Here is a 26,080-nt window from a genome sequence, read left to right as displayed (position 1 = left end):
TCCAGGGCAAAGTATGAGGTGCTATGGGGTAATGAATAATGCTGCTAAGGTTCAACAACTCTCAGGACTGAGGCTTCTGAGGAATCTGCCTTCCTCCCTTCAGTTGGAGGCAGCCCCCAGCCCACCCCAAATCATCCCCAGAGCTACAGCCACCTGTCAGTTTCCTCCAACTCCAGTAAAAGAGAAAACTATACCTTGAATGTCTGGCACTCTGAGAAGGATGATGTTGGATCTGCCGGGGTTCCAAGAAGCACAGAGAAAACCTAGCCCTGCTCACCTTCCCCCATTCTTCAGAGCTGACTCCAGTCCACTCTGGTCTCCCTAAGGTCTCCAAAGAGCACGCAGGAGAAGGAACCACAAGACTCAGCTGAACTCCAAGTACAAACTTTATTTCTATCACAAGGATGTTAATAATTATAATAATAACAGTAAAATAAAAAAAGGGGGAGGGGGCTCTGATACTTGGTTTTCAGAGCAAGCCATGAGCATAGGCCTCACTCCTGATTAGCACAGAGCCCAGCATGGCCCTGGAGGGGACAGGGAGCCCCCGGCCTTTCCCATCAGAAGGCAGTGAAGGCAAAGGAGCCATGCTCCCCATCAGAAACAGAAGGCAGTGATGCCAAATGCCAAAGAAGCAGATTAAAACAAAGCCTATACATAGTCCACTCACCTGTGGCTCAACTCATCTCCAAACCTCGTTCCTAACACATATTGCAACTGGCCTGAACACTTTACCAAAGCTCCTCCACGCACACCAGAGGCCCAAATTCTAGAGTGAGGATGGGCGGCACACAGGAGAGGATATCCAAAAGTTGCCCAATTTAGGCCACCACAGGAAGAGCATCACCTCACTGGTGGGGACCAGGTTTCCAGAACCCTCCCTCTTTCCACCAGGACCACACAGCACCATGAAGCAGTGGTGACAGTATGTCAAAAGATGAAGCCCTGGTGGGCCGAGAGGCCGTAACTAATGCTGCCAAAAGGCAGCAGCTAAAGCTGAAACATTCTCAACAGCCTCCCTGCTAACCCTCCCTCAAACCCCCAAACTCCCACAGCACAATCTCAAAAGACAAAATGGCCATAGCCTAGAAAAAGTTAAATCTGTCAGATGGCCCCTACCCACAGAGCCCAAGAGGCGGGGCTGCACCACAGCAAGTTGTGCAGGAAAGATGGAACCGATGCGCAAGTTCCCTGCAGACACTGTTACTCCTCCTCTTCCTCCTCTGCATCCCCAGCTCCCTGCTGCTTGGGGGGTTTTGCCTGTTGAACAATAGAACACAGCAAAGTTTACGTAGAAAGTAAGAAAGCAGCACTCCTCCTGAAGAGCGTTAGAACTGTCAGGCTTCTATGGAAATGTCCTCATCAAAAGCAAAAGAACAGTCCTCAGCCACAACCGGCCTGATGCCCAGCTGCTTCTCTGACTTCAAGAACCATACCAGCCCACCCACTTCTGAGTCCTCAATGAGCATTCTGGGCTGGATCCCGCTCACCTTTGCAGTTCTGCTGCGGTAGCTGGCGGTCGTGGGGGTGACCCGGGGGTTCCTGCCACCTTCACTCCTGCCACTGAAAGAGAAGGATTGGAAACTAGTTCCCGAGATGCCCCAAGCAAAAGTCAGAAAACTCAGAACAGCTGGAACCAGACAAAAGCAGCTCTCCAGTAGCAGATAAAACTAATGAATAAAAAACCACACAGAGCAAAAGAACATTTTGAATCAGGCCACGATACAAGCAAAGTCCACACTTCCACATTCTCCTAAGCCACCCACAAGCTCCACTCCCAGGCTACTGATTCTCACCTTGCTCCGTATCTCCCTGAAGTCCCACGGGGGAAAGAGGGCACAAGGTTTTCTGGGTAGAGACTTCGAGCAGAGTGAACCACTGGAACGTGCCCAGGAGCCAGGGCCCCATTATGGCTGTTTCGATTGCGCCCCTGGGTGCCCTGGCTGTCTAAGTTGTTGAGCTTCAGAGCGCGAGGAGGGCTGGGCTGGCACCCAGGTCTGGGGCCTGATGTGGATGTTGACAGGCGGTTAGAAGTAGCCGTCATATTGTTAGTGGGTCTGCTGGCAGGGAGAGGATAGGTGGGCCCTTTAGCCATTTCCTGCTTGATATCATCCATGTAACCAGAAGACAGGTCTCCTGAGAAGAGAAAAGAGCACCAGCTTTAAGGAAAAGGCTGCTCTTGCTATTAGTGTTGGATTCAGGGCAGGAACAAAAGATACTGGGTAAAAGATGACTGCCTCGCCCCAAAAGGATGCTGAAACCCATGTCTCCAGGACAGGATTGGGAACATTAATCCACACTGTACACTTACCACCTAAGTCCTCACTAACTAGTCAACAATGGTGCACAAGCAAACTTTGAAGAATCATTTCTAATTGGCTTTGGGCTTCTAATAGCAACTGGGTTTCAAAAGCAGTTTTACTTGCCTAGTTGTGAGACTATTACATAATAAGAATAACTGATAATAAGTTTGATTACCCTACTCTAGTTGAGCATATTTCAACTAGAAGCAGGGGCCCAGGGCAGCCTCAGTAAGGCTGAAAATTATCTTCCAATCATCCACTAAGTGTACCAACAGGGACCAGTGGCTGAATAAGCACTGACTGATAAGCATATCTCATGGCTGTCCCCAAAGCCATTACCCTATAAGGCTACACACCCGAGACACCTGAGTCTAACACGGGACCACAGCCCCAAGGGAGTCCCCAGTGAGGTCGTAATGTGCTTGCTAATTTGGGATGAAGGTAAAACCCATTTTAGAGTAACAGATGAGAAGTGGGAAGCAGGTCCAAGGCAGCAGCAGACCTGCAGCCTTGGCTCAGCCCTGGCTAATACCCTGGTGTCTGACACGCCTCTTGGGCAGCTCTGGTGAGGTCTGTCGAGGCTGGAGATCCTGACTAGGAATCCCCTCCGACATGTGGTTGTTTGCTGTAGCTGGGCGTTGGTCACACTGGTCCTAACAAGAAAAACCAGAATTAGTACCTCTGGACTGAGTCATTCTTAGGAGAGGGAGCAGTGTGGGGAGAGGAAGGGACAGCAGGTTGGTGAACACACCTTACGGGGAGGCTGGCAGGGGGGGCTGTCGATGGGACAGGATGACTTTGACAACCACTGAGAGGAAGAGCCTGGGACTAAGAGGAAGCACACCTGGGACAGAGCAATCACTCCAACTAGCACTGACAGAAGCACTCTCTGATTTGTGCAGCGATGAAAGAAGGGCTGGTCTTAGGAGCCCAGAAAAGCATGTCTACATTTTGACCATAGAGTATTTGCACCACTGCTTATTTTGTAGTCTTCCAAAGAGACAACAAGCAGTGACTTATCTACTGCTTGATCCAAAGGCAAAAGTCTTTATTACAGAAATGCAATGTGTGGTGTTCTAGCAACAGCTAGCTATGTGGCATTGATTACAGAAATGCCCCTGAAATACCTTCAGGGTTATCTCCCATAACAAACAAGATGGGGCAAAAAACGTATCTTCCACTAAGATGCTGGCATCCTAGACTGCAAAAGCTGAAAAAGGACTTCAGATTACCTAGTTTAACTCCTTCCTTTACAGATGTCCCTAGTGAGGGAATGGGACCTATCTTAGGCCAACCATATGCCAAAGCTAGAATTAGATCCCAGTCTCCTGGAATGCAAGACGCAAGTGCCACCCCAACAGGAAGAACCCACCTGGTCAAAAGTAGAAATTGTCGATGACCTCTCAGGGAAATGCTCTTCTAAACCCTCTGGCAAGTCCTCCATGCCTGCTTAAATGGAGTCCTGGCTCCTTGGGCCACAGCTAGTGATGGGAGGTTTCCACTGCCAGAAGGCAGAGAAAGTCCAAAGGCCTGAGGTACTTTATACCTCAGACAGCTCACAAAACAGGACATGGCCAGTAGCCAGATCAGGTATGCACACAACTTAAAAGGCCAAAGAGGCATTCTTGGCTCTAAAAGCCTCGGGTTCACTCAGTGGATCAACAGGATGGTAGAAGTGGACAGGTCCTCCAAGTGTTCTTACCTGGTGATGGAACAGCACCTCCTCTTCCAGCTGGACCCCACAGAATTCACATGGGATGATGATGCTGTCCTCCACAGGAGGTGAACGGCTCAGGCCCATCAAAGAGTCTAACTGGTTACTTGCAGCCTGCTGCATCAGCTTCTGGAAGATGACATCAGGGTCCTCCACCCCTTTGGGAGAAGCATTGCCCACACTGACCGAAGGTAAGGCACATGAAGGGTTACAACTTGTCTGTCTCCAAAAACATAGGTTAAAAAAAAAAAAAAAAAGCAGAGGTTAAGGAACAAACTAAATTCTGAAAATATTTTCCAGAAGTCACAAAATTTTAATAATGCTTAATATTGGGGAGAGGGACTAAACAGGGTCAGAAGAACACAGATGGAACACTCACTTTGCTTTTATTTTAAACATTTCTGTACTGTTTTAATTTTTTTTTTTTACTGTGTTTATGTGATTATTCTTTTTAAATTAATTTGAAAAGATTCAAGATTCTTCCCACAGTCATACAGTAAGAGAGGCCCAAATATTCTTTGTTATCCCTATTAATGGATTTTCTCATGCTACTCCCAAACCAAATACTAGATGTATTGAGATGCTGTACTGTTCCACTTACGGGGGGAATGCATGTTCCACCCAGAGCACAGGGACTACTTAACAGCTATGGGCATGCCAGACTAGGCCAAACCAAATCAGAGAGTAAGTGTTAAGGGGAAAAGTGGCTCCCTCAGTCAGTGGAGCCACTCTTTAAACCCAAAGGCTACTCTCTAATCATTCCTAAATAGCGCAAGAACCTTCAATCATTCAAAATACCTGACACCTTTCATATACCAGGCTGTAAGAGATTCCAGAAACTAAGAAAACCCAGAACCTGTTCTCAAGGAACTCAGCTGAGTGGTGCAGACCAACAGGGGATCAGCAAGACGACACCACAGGGTGAGGGTAACAGGCTAAGAGAGCTGTGGGCACAGGACTTTCGGGGAGCACGCAGGTGCGACCTCTGGCCTAGCCTTCAGAGCGTTCCACAGGATGGTTTCCTGAAAGTCATGTCTGAACCGAGTCTATGAGTGAGGGGTGTGTTAATAAGGAAGCAGGGTAGCTGGCAGAAAAGTAAAGTGCAAAACAGATCCCTGACCCTCCCGGGAACTGCAAGGACTTCAGTATGGCTCCAATAAATCAAATGTACCATGAGATGAGACCAGATTACAAGATGGTCAGTAGAGATGTACACTATCACCACAGAATGGAGTCAGCAACTGGGCCTGCTGTATAAATGTTACTTTGCCCAAGAGGGAATAAGGCTGAGTTCTCATGCCCACATGTCAGTCACCCCAGGGTTAAAAACACAGTTGCTACTCCTATCACAGGAGTTGTATTAAAATAGTTTGCTCAAGATCTCGTGTGGCCTGCAACACCAATAGGGCCTGCACACATTCCTCCCTAAAGCTTAAAGCCCTCAGGTAATTCACAACACACCTGATGGTCAATCAGCAGTTCCTCTGGGTAGAGCTCCTCACAAAATTCACAAGGCAACATGGTCTCATCAGCTGCACCTAGGTATCAGGCCACACAGTCAGACTCGAACAAAAACAAACCTGATTCTACCTTTTATCCCCCCTGGGGGGTTTGATAGGAAAGTCTGATTTCCTTTGCAATTTCTTAGACATAGCAATTTGTGGGGCTGGAAATCCTTGCAGGGAAACTATTTAAGAGACAAACCCTAAGCAAAAAACTTGCACTACAGAAAGAGATTTACTTGTCACCATTTCCTGAGAAGCAGTAAAGTAGTAGTTAATCCACTACTCCAATTAAGGAAGCAATTTAAATGTGTCATAACCCTAGTCACTGATCTAAAAACCTTCTGTGCATTATTTCAATCCTCAGGAAAAATGTTATGAAGTAGATCCACATGACCCTCATTTTATAGATGAAGAAACTGAGGCTTCGATATTACTGGAAGACAAATATCCTGAAAAGAAAAACCCTCCCAGTACAAAATATAAACAAAAGATACTGAATAAAAGTAACTTAAATGAGAAAATACTGGGTTGGCCAAAAAGGTCGTTCAGGTTTTCCCGTAAGATGTTACAAAAACCCAAAAGAACTTTTTGGCCAACCCCAATAAATAAGAGTAATTTTAATCCCAGGCATCCCAAAACACAACAGCCTCAGTCAGACTGTTGAACAAGGGAGGGTGAACGATGCGAGGAGGTAAGGAAACTTGCCTAACTAGGTTTTGGCTCTACATAGAAGAGAGAAAAATCTCTACTAAGGAACAGTAACCAGAGTTTGGCCTTTACATGCCATGCGTTTGAGTAGAGAATCTACATTTATGTTTTTACATAAATTCACATTTATGGTTTTAAGAAGCCCAGGCCAAAACTTCAATTTAAAATTATTCCAGTCAGTAGTATCCCCAGGAACCTGCTAGAAGCATATATAAGTAACCTCAGAGGAACACACCAGAAAACTTAATGTTAAAACACACGCACGCACACAAAGGGAAGCAGCAAGCCACCATGAGAGTCAGTAGAAACAGCAAATAGCAAAAAATAGACTTTAGGTATATTTTCAGACACAACAGAAAAACAAGTATTTTTAACGTTTAAAGATATGACAGGGACTTCCCTGGTGGTCCAGTGGTTAAGACTCTGCGCTCCCAATGCAGGGGCCTGGGTTCGATCCCTAGTCAGGGAACTAGATCCCACATACTGCAACTAAAGATCCCACGTGCCACAACTAAGACCTGGTGCAGCATGCATGCATGCATGCATGCAAGAATGAATGAATAAATAAGTAAATGAATAAATGAATGAATAAATGAATGAATGAATGAATAAGAGTTGGGAAAAGCAAATGAACAAAATAAAAAAACAAATTCTATCTCATGAAAAACTTTCTATTTTATAGAAATTGTTTAGTGTAAGACTTTAAAAAACTGTAGAGACAGAGGCTAGTGCAGAGTAAACAAACATACCCCTTATGTCATTCAGAGCACCGGGACCTTCATGGGACCGGTCTGCCTCACATATGACCCTCCAGAAGTCCTGCTCTGCCAAGTTGGGGGCCTGGCCTTCATTTTGCAGACTTAGGGCCAACATGAAATCCAAGTTTGCACTGTCTTCACCACCCTCTTTGAGGGTCTGTCGGCTTCTATTCCTTTCCTGCCTTTCTTGTTCTTCCACTGGGGAAGAAAAAAAAAAAGCCAGTATTCAAGAAATGTTAAAGATGGTGCCATCCCTTAGTTCAAGTCCATGCCTAGCAAAATATTCAAGGTTTATAGGAATCTGTGCAGGAACAAAAGAGGCCCAGCCCTTCAGTGCTCATGGGACTCCAAATGTTAAGGCTGCCATGATAAAAGCCTCCATTATTATTCTGTTTTATTAATAAACATTAAAACAAAATATTAATAAAATTAATAAATTTATTAATAAAATATTAATGAGCTATAACTATGAGATAGGCACTGTGCTAGGCATTTTATATGTATTTTCTGCATTATAGCAGGATGGCTTAAAGCATGGGGTCAGATTGCCTGAATTCAAATCCCAGCTCTACCACTCACCCACCCTCATAAAACTGTTCTGAGAACTAAATGAGTTAATACACCTAAAGCACTTTGTAAATGCCTTTAAGCACATAGGGTATACTCAGTAAATGTCAGCTATTAACAGCATTGTCATCCATCAACCCTAACTGTCATCCAACAAAAATCCAATAGCAAAGAGGTTCTGTTATTCCAATCTATAGGAAAGTTAAGTATTCTTCCTTATGTTACCCAGTTACAATCAGGTTTCTATAATTAAGATCTATTTGGCTCCAAAGCCCTGTTCCCACTTGCCCTAAGATCTGATACCATTCCAATTTTCTAATCCCAAACACAACTCACATAGATTATTCTGAATTGGAAACTGGGCTGTCATGCTCCTTTGGTTGGTGGTTCTACTTTGGAAAAGGTCTGATTCAAAGGCTCTCAGGGGCCTTCGAGGGAGCCTCATGGGTGGGTCCAGAGCCTCAATTTGTCTGAGTTGGGATGCAATCCAGATACCATCTTGACCCCAAGAATCATCATATGCATTAGGTGGCATGGCAACCTCATCTCTCTTTTCCTCCACATCTCTCCCACAAACTTCAGGGTGAGTCTTCAGATCTTTCACCAGGACATTGCGCCCACAGTTGCCACATAACTCTGTCCGGGCACCGCAGTAATCTTCATGGTCTTTCAGTTTGAGAACAGAAAGTTCCAAATCACAGTGCTGGCAAAGGGCAAGTCGTAGAGGACACTCAGTCTCCTGCAAAACAGAATAATGAGGCAGTTAATATGTGAATCTAAGAGAGGCCATATTTTATAAAGTACAGGGCAAGGAAAGTAAAAAGTATTTACAAAAATATTCTCTTCCAACCCTAGCTTTGCCTGCCATGGTTTTCTATGTATTTAAGAGTCACCGCTTCCCTCTTTGTCCTGCCACCAAGTTCTACAAAGGAAAAGAAAGTCTTATAAGGAATCTACTCACTCAGGCACCCTACCATCATTTTGTGCACACATTACAAAGTGACCCAAAATCAGCCAGAGAAGCCCAAGAGCAAATAGCAAAAGCACAGCAATTCATATATGCTTGTCAAAGCTCCCCCAGACCAATTTCCCCTTACTACTCCGATTTAAGTACCTGGCAATGAGGAAAAGGGATTGTCCTTTAGAAAGACATTGATTTTTCGAATCTGCACATTTGTATATAGCACTGCTTTTTTTTTTTTTTAATTTTATTTATTTTATTTTTGGCTGTGTTGGGTTTTTGTTGCTGTGCGTGGGCTTTCTCTAGTTGCGGCGACCGGAGGCCACTCCCTGTTGCGGTGCGCAGGCCTCTCATTGTGGTGGCTTCCTTTGTTGCAGAGCATGGGCTCTGGGCACTCAGGCTTCAGTAGTTACAGCGCATGGGCTCAGTAGTTGTGGCTCACGGGCTCTAGAGCGCAGGCTCAGTAGCTGTGGCGCACAGGCTTAGGTGCTCCACGGCATGTGGGATCTTCCCGGAACAGGGCCCAAACCCGTGTCCCCTGCATTGACAGGCGAATTCTTAACCACTGTGCCACCAGGGAAGCCCAGCGCTGTCTTTAAATTGACCAAATAAGTCAAGAATCACCAATGAAGATGACCCCAAGAATGTGAATGTATTCGGCAGATGAAGGACAAAACTTTTATACTTAATTTGAAATTGTCACTAAATCACTAAATAATTAATATTTCTTTAAAAAGATATGAAAGAATATGTTACTATGATATGGACATTCCAAAACTTGGGAACTTAAACTCAGAACTTTCATATAACATCACTTCTAAAGTTTAGACACTTAACAACCACTGTGTCAAAGAGCAAAATTTCTTTTCATACAAATTAAGCCGAAGTTTTATTCTAAATGATACTTCAAAATAAAATTGATAAACCATTAGCCAGACTCATCAAGAAAAAAAGGGAGAAGACTCAAATCAATCGAATTAGCAATGAAAAAGGAGACGTAACAACTGACACTGCAGAAATACAAAAGATTATTAGAGATTACTACAAGCAACTGTGTGCCAATAAAATGGACAACCTGGAAGAAATGGACAAATTCTTAGAAATGCACAACCTGCCGAGACTGAACCAGGAAGAAATAGAAAATATGAACAGACCAATCACAAGCACTGAAATTGAAACTGTGATTTAAAATCTTCCAACAAACAAAAGCCCAGGACCAGATGGCTTCACAGGCGAATTCTATCAAACATTTAGAGAAGAGCTAACACCTATCCTTCTCGAACTCTTCCAAAATATACCAGAGGGAGGAACACTCCCAAATTCATTCTACGAAGCCACCATCACCCTGATACCAAAACCAGACAAAGATGTCACAAAGAAAGAAAACTACAGGCCAATATCACTGATGAACATAGATGCAAAAATCCTCAACAAAATACTAGCAAACAGAATCCAACAGCACATTAAAAGGATCATACACCATGATCAAGTGGGGTTTATCCCAGGAATGCAAGGATTCTTCAATATACGCAAATCAATCAACGTGATACACCATATCAACAAACTGAAGAAGAAAAACCATATGATCATCTCAATAGATGCAGAGAAAGCTTTTGACAAAATTCAACACCCATTTATGATAAAAACCCTGCAGAAAGTAGGCATAGAGGGAACTTTCCTCAACATAATAAAGGCCATATATGACAAACCCACAGCCAGCATCGTTCTCAATGGTGAAAAACTGAAACCATTTCCACTAAGATCAGGAACAAGACACGGTTGCCCACTCTCACCACTCTTATTCAACATAGTTTTGGAAGTTCTAGCCACAGCAATCAGAGAAGAAAAAGAAATAAAAGGAATCCAAATCGGAAAAGAAGAAGTAAAGCTGTCATTGTTTGCAGATGACATGATACTATACATAGAGAATCCTAAGGATGCTACCAGAAAACTACTAGAGCTAATCAATGAATTTGGTAAAGTAGCAGGATACAAAATTAATGCACAGAAATCTCTGGCATTCTTATACACTAATGATGAAAAATCTGACAGTGATATTAAGAAAACACTCCCATTTACCATTGCAACAAAAAGAATAAAATATCTAGGAATAAACCTACCTAAGGAGACAAAAGACCTGTATGCAGAAAACTATAAGACACTGATGAAAGAAATTAAAGATGATACAAATAGGTGTAGCAATATACCATGTTCTTGGATTGGAAGAATCAACATTGTGAAAATGAATCTACTACCCAAAGCAATCTACAGATTCAATGCAATCCCTATCAAACTACCAGTGGCATTTTTTACAGAACTAGAATAAAAAATTTCACAATTTGTATGGAAACACAAAAGACCCCGAATAGCCAAAGCAATCTTGAGAACGAAAAATGGAGCTGTTGGAATCAGGCTCCCTGACCTCAGACTATACTACAAAGCTACAGTCACCAAGACAGTAGGGTACTGGCACAAAAACAGAAATACAGATCAATGGAACAGGATAGAAAGCCCAGAGATAAACCCACGCACATATGGTCACCTTATCTTTGATAAAGGAGGCAAGAATATAGAGGGGAGAAAAGACAGCCTCTTCAGTAAGTGGTGCTGGGAAAACTGGACAGGTACATATAAAAGTATGAGATTAGAACACTCCCTAACACCATACACAAAAATAAACTCAAAATGGGTTAAAGACCTAAATGTAAGGCCAGACACTATCAAACTCTTAGAGGAAAACATAGGCAGAACACTCTATGACATAAATCACAACAAGATCCTTTTTGACCCACCTCCTAGAGAAATGGAAATAAAAACAAATGGGACCTCATGAAACTTAAAAGCTTTTGCACAGCAAAGGATACCATAAACAAGACCAAAAGACAACCCTCAGAATGGGAGAAAATAGTTGCAACTGACAAACGATTAATATCCAAAATTTATAAGCAACTCATGCAGCTCAATAACAAAAAAACAAACAACTCAATCCAAAAATGGGCAGAAGAACTAAATAGACATTTCTCCAAAGAAGATATACAGATTGCCAACAAACACATGAAAGAATGCTCAACATCATTAATCATTAGAGAAATGAAAATCAAAACTACAATGAGATTTCATCTCACACCGGTCAGAATGGCCATCATCAAAAACTCTATAAACAATAAATGCTGGAGAGAGTGTGGAGAAAAGGGAACCCGCTTGCACTGTTGGTGGGAATGTAAATTGATACAGCCACTATGGAGAACAGTATGGAGGTTCCTTAAAAACCACAAATAGAACTACCATACGACCCACTACTGGGCATATACCCTGAGAAAACCATAATTCAAAAAGAGTCATGTACCAAAATGTTCACTGCAGTTCTATTTACAATAGCCAGGACATGGAAGCAACCTAAGTGTCCATCAACAGATGAATGGATAAAGAAGATGTGGCACATATATACAGTGGAATATCACTCAGCCATAAAAAGAAATGAAACTGAGTTATTTGTAATGAGGTGAATAGACCTGGAGTCTGTCATACAGAGTGAAGTAAGTCAGAAGGAGAAAAACAAATACCGTATGCTAACACATATATATGGAATCTAAGAAAAAAAAAATGTCATGAAGAAATTAGTGGTAGGATGGGTATAAAACACAGACCTACTAGAGCATGGACTTGAGGATATGGGGAGGGGGAAGGGTAAGCTGTGATGAAGTGAAAGAGTGGCATGGACATATATACACTACCAGATGTAAAATAGATAGCTAGTGGGAAGCAGCCGCATAGCACAGGGAGATCAGCTCTGTGCTTTGTGACCACCTAGAGAGGTAGGATAGGGAGGGTGGGAGGGAGGGAGACACAAGAGGGAAGAGATATGGTAACATATGTATATGTATAACTGATTCACTTTGTTGTAAAGCAGAAACTAACGCACCATTGTAAAACAGTTATACTCCAATAAAGATGTTAAAAAAAATAAAATAAATGATACTTCAAACATTTTTCACATTGTTTGTATATGCATGGAATATGTCTTACAGAAAACATAAGAAACTGACAAAGAGTGCTTAGGAATAGGGGTGGAAGAGAGATAATTTATATATATATGCTTTTGTGGCTTTAAAATTATATACCATGTAGCTATAATATCAATTCAGAAATATTTTTTTTAAAGAAAAGTTTTATCAGATAAATGCCACTGATTTAAGTTATTCAAAAGCAAAAGAGCAAATAATTGCTGGCACACACCACATAATATAAAGTACTTTGTTTACAACCCTAAAAATTGCTAGTATCTCACAAGAACAGCAAATAAAGTGTCAATTTTTTTTTTAAGGAGAATTTTTTTTTAACTCTTTAATCTGTGGTCTACAACTGTCATAGCCTGACTTGCAGGAATGTTAGGAAATACTTTGTACCTGTACCTTTATAATGATTGGTGTTATCACCATATCACTCCCAGAAATAGCTGGGAGAAAAAGGAGAAGAGGGGGACAATTGATTGGAGTTGTTTTATGCAGCAAGTAGATGTTAAGAGCCAAAGAAATACTTATTATTATTGTTAATATGACCTCAATCATAACCCCCCTTTTGCTGGTGAAGCCTAGTAAAACATAAGTCAAATGCTTAGAAAAAATAATGACAGTAAGAGTGCTAAATTATTTATGAGATGTTTATCTCTGAGCTGTGGGGTCATGAGTAGTTCTTTCTTTCTTTTTATATTTTCCGAGTTTTCTACATTGAATATGAATCACCTTTTAAAATTATAAATTAATAAGTTAATAGTTTTTTTAGATACATAGAATGAAATGCACAAATCATAAGTGCATACCTTGATGAATTTTTACATACATACACACACTCATGCATGACCACCAATTAAATAGTTGTTGGGATTTTCAACTGAATAGGCTCATTCAAAAATATATATATATATATATACATATATATATATATATATATATACATGCATATATATGCACACACACATACTCATTCAACTACAGCCAATTTTATCTCAACTAGGCACCAAATGATATTCTCTCATCAAATGCTCTCTGAGAATTTCTTTGGGTATAAACAGCATGTCATCCAAGTGACCAAGAAGTCAAAATGGGGCTTCCCTGGTGGCGCAGTGGTTGAGAGTCCGCCTGCCGATGCCGGGGACACGGGTTCATGCCCCGGTCCGGGAAGATCCCACATGCCACGGAGTAGCTGGGCCCGTGAGCCATGGCCGCTGAGCCTGCGCGTCCAGAGCCTGTGCTCCGCAACAGGAGAGGCCACAACAGTGAGAGGCCCGCGTACCACACACACACACACACACACACACACACACACACACACACACACACACGCACACACACACAAGTCAAAATGAAATTACAAGATGTAAGGCAGGCTGTGTGCTAGAGGTCGTACCACACCAGCAATCCCAGGCTTGGTTTAGCACTCCAGTGAGCCTGCCAATAAACAAACCCCAAGAGAAATGACTTGGTTCCAAAGGGAAAAGCTCTGAGGCTTGAGCATAAAGCACAGCAGCCATGCAGTCAAATCTGGCAGCAAACAAAGTCTCAAATAGGCTTTGAGAGGCAGTGTGCATGGAGCTTGTGGAGAACAAAGACTCAACAACACTGGCTTTCTGCTCTGCATGTGGCTCTGTAATCTCAATAGAATTGGCCCCATGGTAATTCACTGCCTTCATAGTGCAGGGCAACTAACCTCATGCTTCTTTAACTGCCTCTTCTCCAACTTCTTGTTACATTTGCAGGTCACCTAGGGTAAGAAGCAAGAATCAGTAAGTTATTTGTGACAACATGCTCACTTGCTATTACACAATATCAAGTATAATCCATTTATTAACATCTAAGTACTTGGTGGTTCACCTGACAGTGTTCTGTAGCCATATGAGTCTCCATGTCAGATTTGGGAAATGGTTCCTTGCAGATAGGACACATACCAATGTTCCTTTGACAGTGGATCTCATGGATGGTAAAGTTAAACACAGGAATTTCTTTTTTGCTATAGAAATAGATCAAAGAAAAAGGCAAGAATTACTGACATCTATGCCCAGAGGTATCACACGGAAATCTGTCCTGTCCAATCTTTAGTCTCCATTATTTCTCTTTAGTGAGTATCTAGTGTATAAGCTCTTACGACTGTTACTACCCCTGCTTTTCAAGAATTAACTCCTGAAGGTTTTGAGTCTTCTGTGCAACACTGAGTTATCAGTGCTATGCACTATCTCTAAAAGCTCAGCCTCACTTTCTAGATGCCAGAGATTATCACAACTAACAACATGAAGTCAGATGCCAGGAAGAGCTAGCTGAGCTAGGCTTTTCCAAAACCATCCATGCCCCAAAGCACAATGATCCACTCCAGGATTATTTAAAAAACAGCCTACCATTTATTTTTACTCTCAGTCTCAGGTAGCTTTAATCTCCGTAGATTTTATTCCACTAAAAGTCAAACCAAAAGAAGCAGATGCCAGCTTTGGGATCGTCAGTGGGGGAAGGGGAACTTGCCTCCTTTATGTCCAACATGTCTTTCAAAGCAGGCTGGACACTAATTGGGACCAAGCTCTGTGGCTGGGTTGGTATAAACTTCACTGCAGAAATGTACAAAAATGAAATACTGAACCCCTCTCCCAGATTACATACACACTCAAACTAGAGGCACATAATATTCAAAGGCCTTCCTTTCACTCATTTGGTTATGACCATTAGAAAGCTCCAATTTCACAGTCTAACTAAAGGATGCATTAAAAGAATGTGCCTGTAAGTATGTCACCTAGAATAAATTTTCAGAAAATAAAATACTGAACAGGATAAATACAGATAGTTACACAACAAATCTTTTTTTTTTTTTGCGGTACGCGGGCTTCTCACTGTTGTGGCCTCTCCCGTTGCGGAGCACAGGCTCTGGACGCGCAGGCTCAGTGGCCATGGCTCACAGGCCCAGCCGCTCCATGGCATGTGGGATCTTCCCAGACCGGGGCACGAACCTGTGTCCCCTGCATCGGCAGGCGGATTCTCAACCACTGTGCCACCAGGGAAGCCCTACACAACAAATCTTTAATAACCCATTTTGCCTCTGAAGCTGAATACTACAGAAACCTTCTCCCACGTTAAGGTGTAGATAGCTTATTTCTCCTTTATAGTTTTTATCTTCATAGTCTAAGAAACATTTCAAAGTAGGATGAATGATGTGCCTCCAGCAATAGTCATACTCCCCATCTCAAAGACCAAGACACCAAAAAATGCAAATTCATTTTTATCCAAAGGTAGAACTATCAAGGCAGCTCTCATACCAAAACTGGAAGGTGATACAGAATAACAATCAAGTGTGAGAGATGGGAAGAAAACTCAAATGGATAAAGAGGGAAATGACCAATGTTTCAATACATTTAACTTCCCTTATTTCTCCAAAATTCCCAGCTTTCTAAGGAAACCACTGGTTTTAAATGCAGAATATTAAAATATATAGTGGAAGGAGCTATAAATCAAAGTTATCATCTAACTCTATTAAACTAATAAATATTAAAATTAATCCCACTATTAAAGATGTTATGAAACTAGTACTCTAAAATATTGCTAGTGGTAGTATAAAACCATTGCTTTTCAACAGTCTACAGGACTTCCCTGGTGGCTCAGTGGTTAAGAATCCGCCTGGTAATGCAGGGGACATGGGTTCGAGCCCTGGTCTGGGAAGATCCCACATGTCGTGGAGCAACTAAGCCCATGAGCCACAACTACTGAAGCCATCTGCGCACTGCAACGAAGAGTAGCCCCCACTCCCAGCAACTAGAGAAAGCCCGCGCGCAGCATCAAAGACCCAATGCAGCTGAAAATAAATTAATCAATTAACTTAAAAATAATAATAATTTTTTAAAATAAACTGTCTACAAATGCATCTCTAGGACCATAAAATTATATGCTTAAAGAGTATTTAAAGATCCTGTAATTACATGTTAAAGACCCAGTAATTCCACTCTTGGGATTATGAAGATTATCATTAGTGTCATAAAATGGTAAAAAACCAAAAACCATTAAAAATATCTAAACTCGGGCTTCCCTGGTGGCGCAGTGGTTGAGAATCTGCCTGCTAATGCGGGGACACGCGTTCGGGCCCTAGTCTGGGAAGATCCCACATGGCGCGGAGCAACTAAGCCCATGAGCCACAACTACTGAGCCTGTGCGTCTGGAGCTTGTGCCCTGCAACAAGAGAGGCCGTGACAGTGAGAGGCCCGCGCACCACGATGAAGAGTGGTCCCCACTCTCCACAACTAGAGAAAGCCCTCGCACAGAAACAATGACCCAACACAGCCAAAAATAAATAAATAAAAATTTATTAAAAAAGAAAAAAATCTGAACTCTAAGGGAACAGCTAGTTAAATATGGTACACATCAACAAAGTGCAAGAAGCAAAGCTGTATCCTGATTGCAAATCCTATGTGCACAAATGCCACAAAAAATTAAAGCCAGTAACTACTGCTTACAGCGTTGAGATTCTACATTCTTCTTTCATAATTTTGACAATAATTTTCTTTTAAAGTCAAGAAAATAAATGTCTATAGTTTTTATTTTACAGGGCTATTTTGACATAGAGCATTCTACATACATAATGCCACTAAAATTTTAGAAATAAAAAATATTAAGGACCATAACATAAAGAAGCAAGAATCAAAAACAGCTGTTAGGTAAGGTCACAGAACATTTACTATTACACATTTTCACCTCTTGGGAAACGTTGAAAGAAAAAGATAAAAGCTATTTGCAACAATTACATGAAACAGTTGCCTGATGGTTTTGCTTTCTTTTTAAATTTAACTGCCAAGGTAGTTCCGCCAAATGTACTAACCAGACAAAATACCAATATACTTGCTACCTACCTACAGATAAAATCAAGACATTCTAAGTGAGATAAATGAGAACACAATTCCATTCTAGATAAAACTGCTAAAAGCCCCAAGAAGGACTAGCCAAGTAAGAGATGAAATTTCATTTTAGATAGAAATGAATGAAAGGCAAGCCAAGGCTTTCAGAAAAATCTCCAGTAGCCTTCCAAATGCTAAACACATCAAGCCATGCAAAAATAAAAAGTCAAAGCCTTCTAACACTGAAGTTTCTGTTCCCTAGACGCAAACTCTCCCATCAATCGGACAATACAGTAAGAAAACAGAAAACGTGCAAAAAACATCTTCAATCACAACAAACTATTCTTTTTACTGGCCCAGCAGGTTTAATCACAGCTCATATTTTGATGAGTACCTTAACTTTTCTTAAGGAACAACAGGAATATGGCTCTAGAGACAAAATTTTAAAACCTGGAATTTAAACAGGGCTACCCAGTCGGGAGGTTTGTGCTGGCTTAGTCAGCTTTCCATGCTAATCTGCTTTTCTTCTTTTAATAAATTGCTTTGGCTTTGAATAACCTTGTTTTCATTAGCTTTCCATTAACTTACTCCCCGCCTTTGTTTAAACTCCCTTAGCATAGTTATTTATATACTGTCCTAGGTTTGAGATTCCTTCAAATTGGAGTGGACCAATAAAATAAGAGTATCTTAACTGATGTTAAAGCCAATTTGTCTGTTTTCTTATAAAATCACAATGTTTCCTTGTGAATATTTGTATCATTGATTATTACACTTTGCATCAGGAACAGTACACATAAAACCTAAACAGAGCTACAATAGTTTTAAAATGGCAAATTGATAGTAGCACAGTAGAAAAAAATACCCTATAAGGCAAGACACCCTCACAGAAATAAAATCTTAATTCCATGCAGGGAAAGAATATTGTGACCAGCAGTTGTTCTGATTATATCTTAATGCTGCCAAGAAACTGAGCAGAAAGAAAAAGGCAATAAAAAAAGAAAAATTTTTATCTGGCTCAACCTTTCAACAATCTGGGTCAAACTATTTTCCTTATCAACATCTCTGAGAACAAATGCATGGACAGCAAGAGGGGAAAGTGGGGTGGGGGGGATGAATTGGGATATTGGGATTGACATGTATACACCAATATGTATAAAATAGATAACTAATATTGAACATGGGGAAAAAATAAAGAAATGATTTTTAAAAAGACAACCTACTGAATGGGAGAAAATAGTTGCAAATGTATGATATCATTTATATGTGGAATCTAACAAAATATGACCAACTAGTGTATATAAGAAAAAAGAAGCAGACTCACAGACACACTGAGGAAACTAGTGGTTATGAGTGGGGGGTGGGGAGGAACAATATAGGGGACGGGGAGCAGGAGGTACAAAGTATTGTAAGATGGGCTCAAGGATGTATTGTACAACACAGGGAATATAGGCAATATTTTGTATTAACTGTAAATGGAAAGTAACTTTAAACATTTATTTTAATAAAATAAACTTTTAGTTAAAAAAAAAAGAAATAGATGATCTGAATAGGCCTATATCTATTAATGAAATTGAACCAATAATTAATAACCATTCAAAACAGAAAAGAAAAAACTCTCTGGACTTCCCTGATGGCACAGTGGTTAAGAATCTGCCCGCCAATGCAGGGGACACGGGTACAAGCCCTGGTCCAGGAAGATCCCACATGCTACGGAGCAACTAAGCCCATGTACCACAACTACTGAGCCCGTGTGTTGCACCTACTAAAGCCCGTGTGCCTAGAGCCCATGCTCCGCAACAAGAGAAGCCACCGCAATGAGATGGTGCACTGCAACAAAGAGTAGCCCCTGCTCGCCACAGCTAGAGAAAGCCCGTACACAGCAACAAAGAACCAATGCAGCCAAGATAAATAAATAAAATTTTAAAATAAATTTATTTTTAAAAAATGAGGTCTGTGACTGACTTTAAAAGCAAAAAACATCTCTCACCTTCTAACACAGTTTGGTAAGTTAAACAGAGCACAGATAGTTCTGCTTTGCTTTTTTCTTTTGCTTTCAGTAAGGGAACTTGTGTATCATTGAAATACCAGGTTCTTGAGAAATCCCAAACAGGAATCGGCTGATTACTAGCTGAACTCTTCAGTTTCATTTCAGCAAGAAAGAGTTGCTCTTTCTTGTCACTCTTGTCGGTTAAAAACAACAAAATAAGAAAGCTTGACATTCAAGTCTGCATCCAGTCTTTCCACTAACAGTTTTGGAATCATGAAACGATAATGATTAAATTGGACTGCTGGAAGACTTTGACTAGACTTTTTTTTTTTAAAGCAGTGAACATTCCTTCAGCAAAATCCTTTATAAAAACAGTTGAGCTGGGGCTTCCCTGGTGGCGCAGTGGTTAAGAATCCGCCCGCCAATGCAGGGGACACGGGTTCGAGCCCTGGTCCGGGAAGATCCCACATGTCGTGGGGCAACTAAGCCCATGCGCCACAATTACTGAGCCTGCACTCCGGAGCCCGTGAGACACAACTACTAAGCCCAAGTGCCACAACTACTGAAGCCTGCAGCACCTAGAGTCCGTGCTCCACAACAAGAGAAGCCACTGAAATGAGAAGCACACACACCACAACAAAGACTAGCACCCGCTCACCATAACTAGAGAAAGCCAGTGCACAGCAACAAAGACCCAACACAGCCAAGATAAGGAAATTAAATAAATTTATATATATATATTTTTAAAAAGGGCTTCACTGGTGGCGCAGTGGTTGCGAGTCCACCTGCTGATGCAGGGGACACGGGTTCGTGCCCCGGTCTGGGAAGATCCCACATGCCGCAGAGCGGCTAGGCCTGTGAGCCATGGCTACTGAGCCTGCGCATCCAGAGCCTGTGCTCCACAACGGGAGAGGCCACAACAGTGAGAGGCCCATGTACCGCAAAAAAAAACAGCTGAGCTGCTCTGGTTGTATATGTAGAGCCAAGTTCACACTAAACCTTGCTCCCAATCAACCTCAAGACAGCCACTGTAGCCATTCAGGGAAATCCTTGCAACGCACTTTATAAAACACTGCTCTAGTCCGAACATTTCATTATATTTTTAGCATCTTTTAAAAAGCAGGGACTTTCCTGGTGATCCAGTGGCTAAGACTCCGTGCTCCCAATGCAGGGGGGCCCAGGTTTGATCCCTGGTCAGGGAACTGGATCCCACATGCTGGAACTAAGAGCCCACGTGCTGCAACTAAAGATCCTGCATGCAACAACTAAGACCCAGTGTAGCCAAATAAATAAATTAAAAAAAAAAAAAAAAAAGCAAAAAAACCTTAAAAAGTACAATATTTTTCCAGGAAGACAAAAAATAAATTCCCTTACCTATAGGTCAGAAAAGTGAGGTTTCAAAGCAGTCAAGTGACTTGCCAAAAGTCATTAACTAATTAATGGTAGGAACCAGAGCCCTGAATCCCAGCTTCATCCCATCAGTCTAGTCACTACTCTATGCTACCTAAACCAACCACGTTGTTGAGTTTCTAGAACAGGCAATTTTATCCAAAATTGTTAATAAAGCTTTAGTCCCACATATTTGCACAACGTATTATATGGCTCCAATTTTAACCTGCCAATAAATAAACCAACTCTTTAAAGAACTGTCCTCATTCCAAGAACATTTCTTAGATTCCTTACCAGTTGTCACACAGTCGAGTGTCCTGGCCATCCAGAAATTCAGCCATCTTTAGCTGTTCCTGAAAACAACAAAGAAAGAAGTATGATCTTTCAATTTCATTTCTGCTTTAAGAATGACATGCAAAACACAAAAACAAAACAAAAAAAAAACAGTGCACAGAAAATGTCACCAAAACCAGTGCATTTCATTTAATACCCAACACACTAGGGTTTTACCTTTTGATTTTTTAATTTTCATTTTAAGATAATTTGACTTGCAAAAACAGCACAAAGAATTCCCACATACCTCTCACCCAGTACATCATAAATAACCATAGTAAAATGACCAAGTGCAGGAAACTAACACTAATACAATACTAATAACTAATCTACAATTAGTTAATTTCATAAATCACGCCACTAATGCCCTTTCTCTGGTTCAGGATGCAATCCTGAGTCACATATTGCATTTAGCTGTTATTTCTCCTTAATCTTCTTTGATCTGGGAGATTTCTTCAGTCTTTCTTTTTTGTTGTTGTTTTTCTTTTTTCATCTCAAGGTATGCAGGATCTTAGTTCCCTGACCAAGGATCGAACCTGTGCCCCCTGTAGTGGAAGCACAGAGCCCTAACCACTGGACCACCAGGGAATTCCTTCAGTCTTTCATCTTGCATAACCTTATTAAATGAGCTGGCTAGTTATTCTGTAGAATATACTTCAGTTTGGGTTCATTTGATGTTTTCTCATGATTAATACATTTTGGACAGAAATACCATAGAAGTGATGTTTGTGCTCATCTCAGTGCATTATATCAGAAAGCACATGATGCTCTTATTACAGATGATGCTAACTTTTATCATTTAGTTGAGATCGTGTCTGCCAGGTTTCACCAATGAAAATTTTTCCTTCTTTCTCAACAAGATGTCAATACAGAAAGCAAAGCTCTTGCAACTTTAATACCTGTATTTACTTTAGATTATTCCAGCCCACTAAGGCAAGGTAAGAGCCTCGGATGAGGGAAGTGCCCGGTTTTCCAGCAGCAAGGAAGTTGGGGTGATGCGCAGGGCTCGGAGTCGGCCCCTCTGAGGGCCAATTCTGGTTCTGCCACTCTGCAGATGTGTTATTTAACCTTCCTGGGCCTCAGATTCCTCACGCAGACAACTGACAATATTTTAAAGAGTCACTGGGAGGAGTAAATGAGCGAATGCATGGACGCGCTTTGGTAGAATAAGTTTCCTTCAAACCTTAGAAGGCGCCCCTCTTAGGGGTCAGCCAGCACCCCTGGGATTTCCTGTGCCCAAGGGGGTGGAGACACCACCGCAGGGTCCACACCCAGGAGGAGGCGGTTTCCAACTGCCCCCTCCTAGGGGGCGTCCGAGATGGGAAGTGGAGAGGGCACCAGCTTCACAAATAACAGTTGCCATTTACTGTGTGTTCACTGATTGCTAAACGCTTTACATGGACAATCTTTTAATCCAGACCACAATCCAACGAAGTGAAAGCCATCATCCCCATTTCAGAGACCGCGAATGAGAAGTCCAGGGAGACAGCCGTCGCACAATTGTTCCGAGTGGTGACTCGAACACGGGCCCGTCGGCCTAAAGTCCGCACTAGGCCATCCGCGACCCCTGAGGCTGGCAGCTCGGGCCTCGGGCCCAGCCCCGCCCGGGGCGCGGTGCCCACGGCGGCGCTCCGAAGGACGGCCGCCTCCCAGCCCCCGCGGCCAACGCCTGGAAGGGGCGGTGCCGCCAGGGGCTGTCGAGGCTACGGTTTCCAGAGAAGAAAGTACGGCCTCCCCCACTGGCCAGGGGAGACGCCGCGGCGCGGTCATCTTTCTCCTTACGAGAAACCCCCGCGACCCCCGGGCCCGGAAGCCCGTCGCCCACACACCCCGCCCTCGGGATGCCGGCCTCCTCCCGAACTGGAGGCCGCAGGAGACTCCCCAGGCGCTGGCCACCACTTCTCTCACCTGGGACTAGAGGAAGGACGCCGAACCGACCAGCCAGCCAACACACTGAGCCTCTTCAGTCAGCCCCCGCGCTGAACAACGGCCCCCGGAGTCGCCTCACCACTTCCGACCGTCTTGGAGGAGCGCGCCCATTGGCCAGGGTCGGCCCAGACTCTCTGCCCACTGGATAGCACCGTTGTCGCTCCCAGAGCCCCGCCTTCCACGCTCCGATTGGCTCCTCGGAGCTCCACGGGGGCGTGTCCCTAGAAGTCCCAACCCATGCACATCTGGAAGGAGGGGCAGAGACCTGAGCTGTGAGCCCAGGTCTGCGCCCAGCAAACTGCACCTGAAACAGGCTAATCATATTTGCATGAATAATTCTGTACACACATTACTAATATGCCTTATATATTAAGATAATTAATGGCATTTGTTCTCTTGTCATGAGCCATTAATACTTATTAGTCATTCTTGTTGCTATAATGCCCTCGCGCGAGACATCTGCAAGACTCTGCCCATAATTGAGCACTTTGCTTTTTGCAGTGGAAAAGTGAGCGCCTGACACGCAGTCCTGGGTTCTAGTTTCTCCACTTGCTGCCTGTATGGATTCTCTGAACTCCTCCCTCATGAATTTAAAAAATAATAATAATAATAGGATAGTTAAATATAGCAGAGAACATATTATTTACAATGCAACAATTTAAAGTCATCATCTTTTTGCAGATTATAAATGCAAGACATTCATGACATAGTGGTAAGCAGGAGAAGCAGGTCACAAAGCATTATTTATTTATAACAGGGTAGAATGTTTAGTTTAAATAGGCATTATATTCTCTGATTCCAAAGATATAAAGTTCAAAATCAGGCAAAATTAATGTAAGGTGAGAGAAGTTAGAATAATGGCTCCCATTTGGAGAGTATGGTCTGCAAGGAAATATGAGAAAGACTTCAAAGTCCTGGAAATGTTCTATAATTTGATCTGCAAAGTGGTAAACACGGATGTATTAATTAGTAAATTGTCACTAGGCTGTACAGTTAGGATTTAAACACTTTTCATTGTATGTGAAAGAGAACATACCATTCTATATTGTTCTGCACCTTGACTTTTTTTTGTAGTACTACACATTCTGCCTTAGAGATCTATTTATTATTAGCACATCTATCTAGATCATCTTCATACCTTTTCAGTAGTGATTCCATTGTATGATGTGCCGTGATTTATTCAACTAGTTCCCTGTTGATAGACATTTTGGCTACAAGGTGCTGTTTTTGAATACAGCATAACCAATACCTGAAGTCCAGAACCACATCAGCACCAGCCTCATTGATTTGCTCAGCAAATTAAAAGAGGGCACCATATGTGGCAAACAAAGGTCAAGCTCCCTACCTTCCCGGAAGCTTACCATGGAGACAGGCACAATGGTAATGACAATGAGTGTGATACTGCTGTGGTATTATAAAGAATATAATGTCTCTGATTTTTGTCCCTGGTTCCTGGCACAGAAAAACCTTGGAATTTCCTGAGCAACAGAAGTGTCTATGTTATGCTAACAAGGTGACTCAAATTGAGCCCCTAGATAGCTTCAGAATAGTGGACTGGTCACCAGAAAGACCAATCACATGATTAGAGGATTGGACTCTTCCACCTCCAAAGAGGGGAGAGGTCTGGAGACTGAGTTCAGTCAAGTGACCAGTGATTTCATTTATCGTGCCTTTGGTGACGAAACCTCAATAAAAACTGTGGGCACTTAGGCTGGCGGGAGCTTCCTGGTTGGTGAACCTATTGTGTGCCCAGAGTGTGACTCACCCTGACTCCACAGGGAGAAGGCACCAAAGTTCTGTGTTGCCCCTAAAGGCTACATCCTATGTGTCTCTTCATTTGGCTGTTCCTGATCTCTATGCTTTCTGATAAAGCTGTAATTGTAAGTTTAGTGCTTTATAATAAAGCTGTAATTGTAAGTTTAGTGCTTTCCCAAGCTCTGTGGGTCCTTCTAGTGAATTATTAAACCTAAGGGAGTCATGGGAAACCCTGAATTTGTAGCCAGTTGGTCAGAAGTATGGTTGGCCTGGGGACCCCCAAATGTGGCTAGCAGTTGACATAAGGGCCATCTTGTTGAGGACTAGTAAGATGTTTTTCACTCACAGCAATTAACATCTGACAACAAATGTCTTCAGCTGGGTATCCTACAATTTAATTCAGTTCTCACACTAACTACCTGAGGAGTTTGCAACAGATCCCACGAGTTAAAGGCTCAGTCCCACAACCCTGCTCCCCGTTCCCCCACTTCAGAGGCCAGTCACAAGCCCAGTTCGTCACCATGCTTCTGACCAACCGGCTATAAACTGAAGGTCTCCACAACTCCCTCCTCGTATTTGATAATTTGCTATATTGGCTTACAGCACTCAGGGAAACACTTTACTTAACGTTTATCAGTGTATCATAAAGGGTACAGTTGATCAGCCAGACTAAGAGGTACATAAGGCAAAGTCTGGATGGGTCCCAAGCACAGGAGTGTCTGTCCCAGTGGACTTTAAGTGCGTCACCCTCCTGACACATGGAAGCTCTCTGAAGGCCATAGTTCAGGGGGTTTTATGGAGGTTCCATTACACAGGCATGGTTGATTAAATCATTGTGGCCATTTGTGGTTAACTCAATCTCCAGCCCCTCTCCCTTTGGGAGGTGGGCGTAAGGTGAGACTAAAAATTCCAATGCTCTAATCACTGGTTGATTCATCTGGTAACCAGCCCTCACCCTCAAGCTATCTAGGAACCCACCAAGAGTCACCTCATTAGTATAAACTCAAGTATGGTTGAAAGGAGCTTATAATGAATAACAAAAAACTCTTCTCACCACTAACGCTCAGGGAATTTTCCAAGGGTTTTAGAAGCTCTTAGGCCAGGAACTAGGGCAAGTCCAAACATTTATTTCTTATTATATCGCCCTATCACAGGGACTGAGCCCATACACCTTTGGAGTCAGGTGCTAACTACAGATGTTAGCATCAGAATTGAGTAAGTACACCCAGCTGGGGGTGAAACAGAACAGTTAAGGTATAAGACCACCCAACCTCCACAGTGAGAGTCCACAGAGTCTTTTTGGGTCACAGC

The 26,080-nt window shown here is 42.4% G+C and overlaps 1 protein-coding gene across 1 annotated transcript; it reads right to left on the bottom strand.

Moving 5' to 3' along the window:
• Positions 1 to 368: 368 nt before the first annotated feature.
• TRAFD1 (TRAF-type zinc finger domain containing 1) lies at positions 369 to 23,157 on the bottom strand. Its single transcript, XM_059040548.2, has 12 exons — positions 22,994 to 23,157; positions 21,047 to 21,105; positions 14,387 to 14,522; positions 14,223 to 14,276; positions 7,892 to 8,294; positions 6,980 to 7,186; positions 5,479 to 5,555; positions 4,006 to 4,236; positions 2,836 to 2,956; positions 1,797 to 2,136; positions 1,491 to 1,563; positions 369 to 1,260 (listed from the first exon to the last, which is right to left on the bottom strand). Exons 2-12 carry the CDS (start codon positions 21,091 to 21,093, stop codon positions 1,204 to 1,206), a joined length of 1,746 nt encoding a protein of 581 aa, XP_058896531.1. The 5' UTR covers positions 21,094 to 21,105; positions 22,994 to 23,157; the 3' UTR covers positions 369 to 1,203.
• Positions 23,158 to 26,080: the final 2,923 nt, after the last annotated feature.

Source organism: Kogia breviceps, chromosome 15, assembly GCF_026419965.1.
Source record: "Kogia breviceps isolate mKogBre1 chromosome 15, mKogBre1 haplotype 1, whole genome shotgun sequence".
In the NCBI taxonomy this organism is placed as follows: domain Eukaryota; kingdom Metazoa; phylum Chordata; class Mammalia; order Artiodactyla; family Physeteridae; genus Kogia; species Kogia breviceps.
Note: the sequence above shows the minus strand (reverse complement) of the source record. Positions and strands in the feature narration are given on the sequence as shown.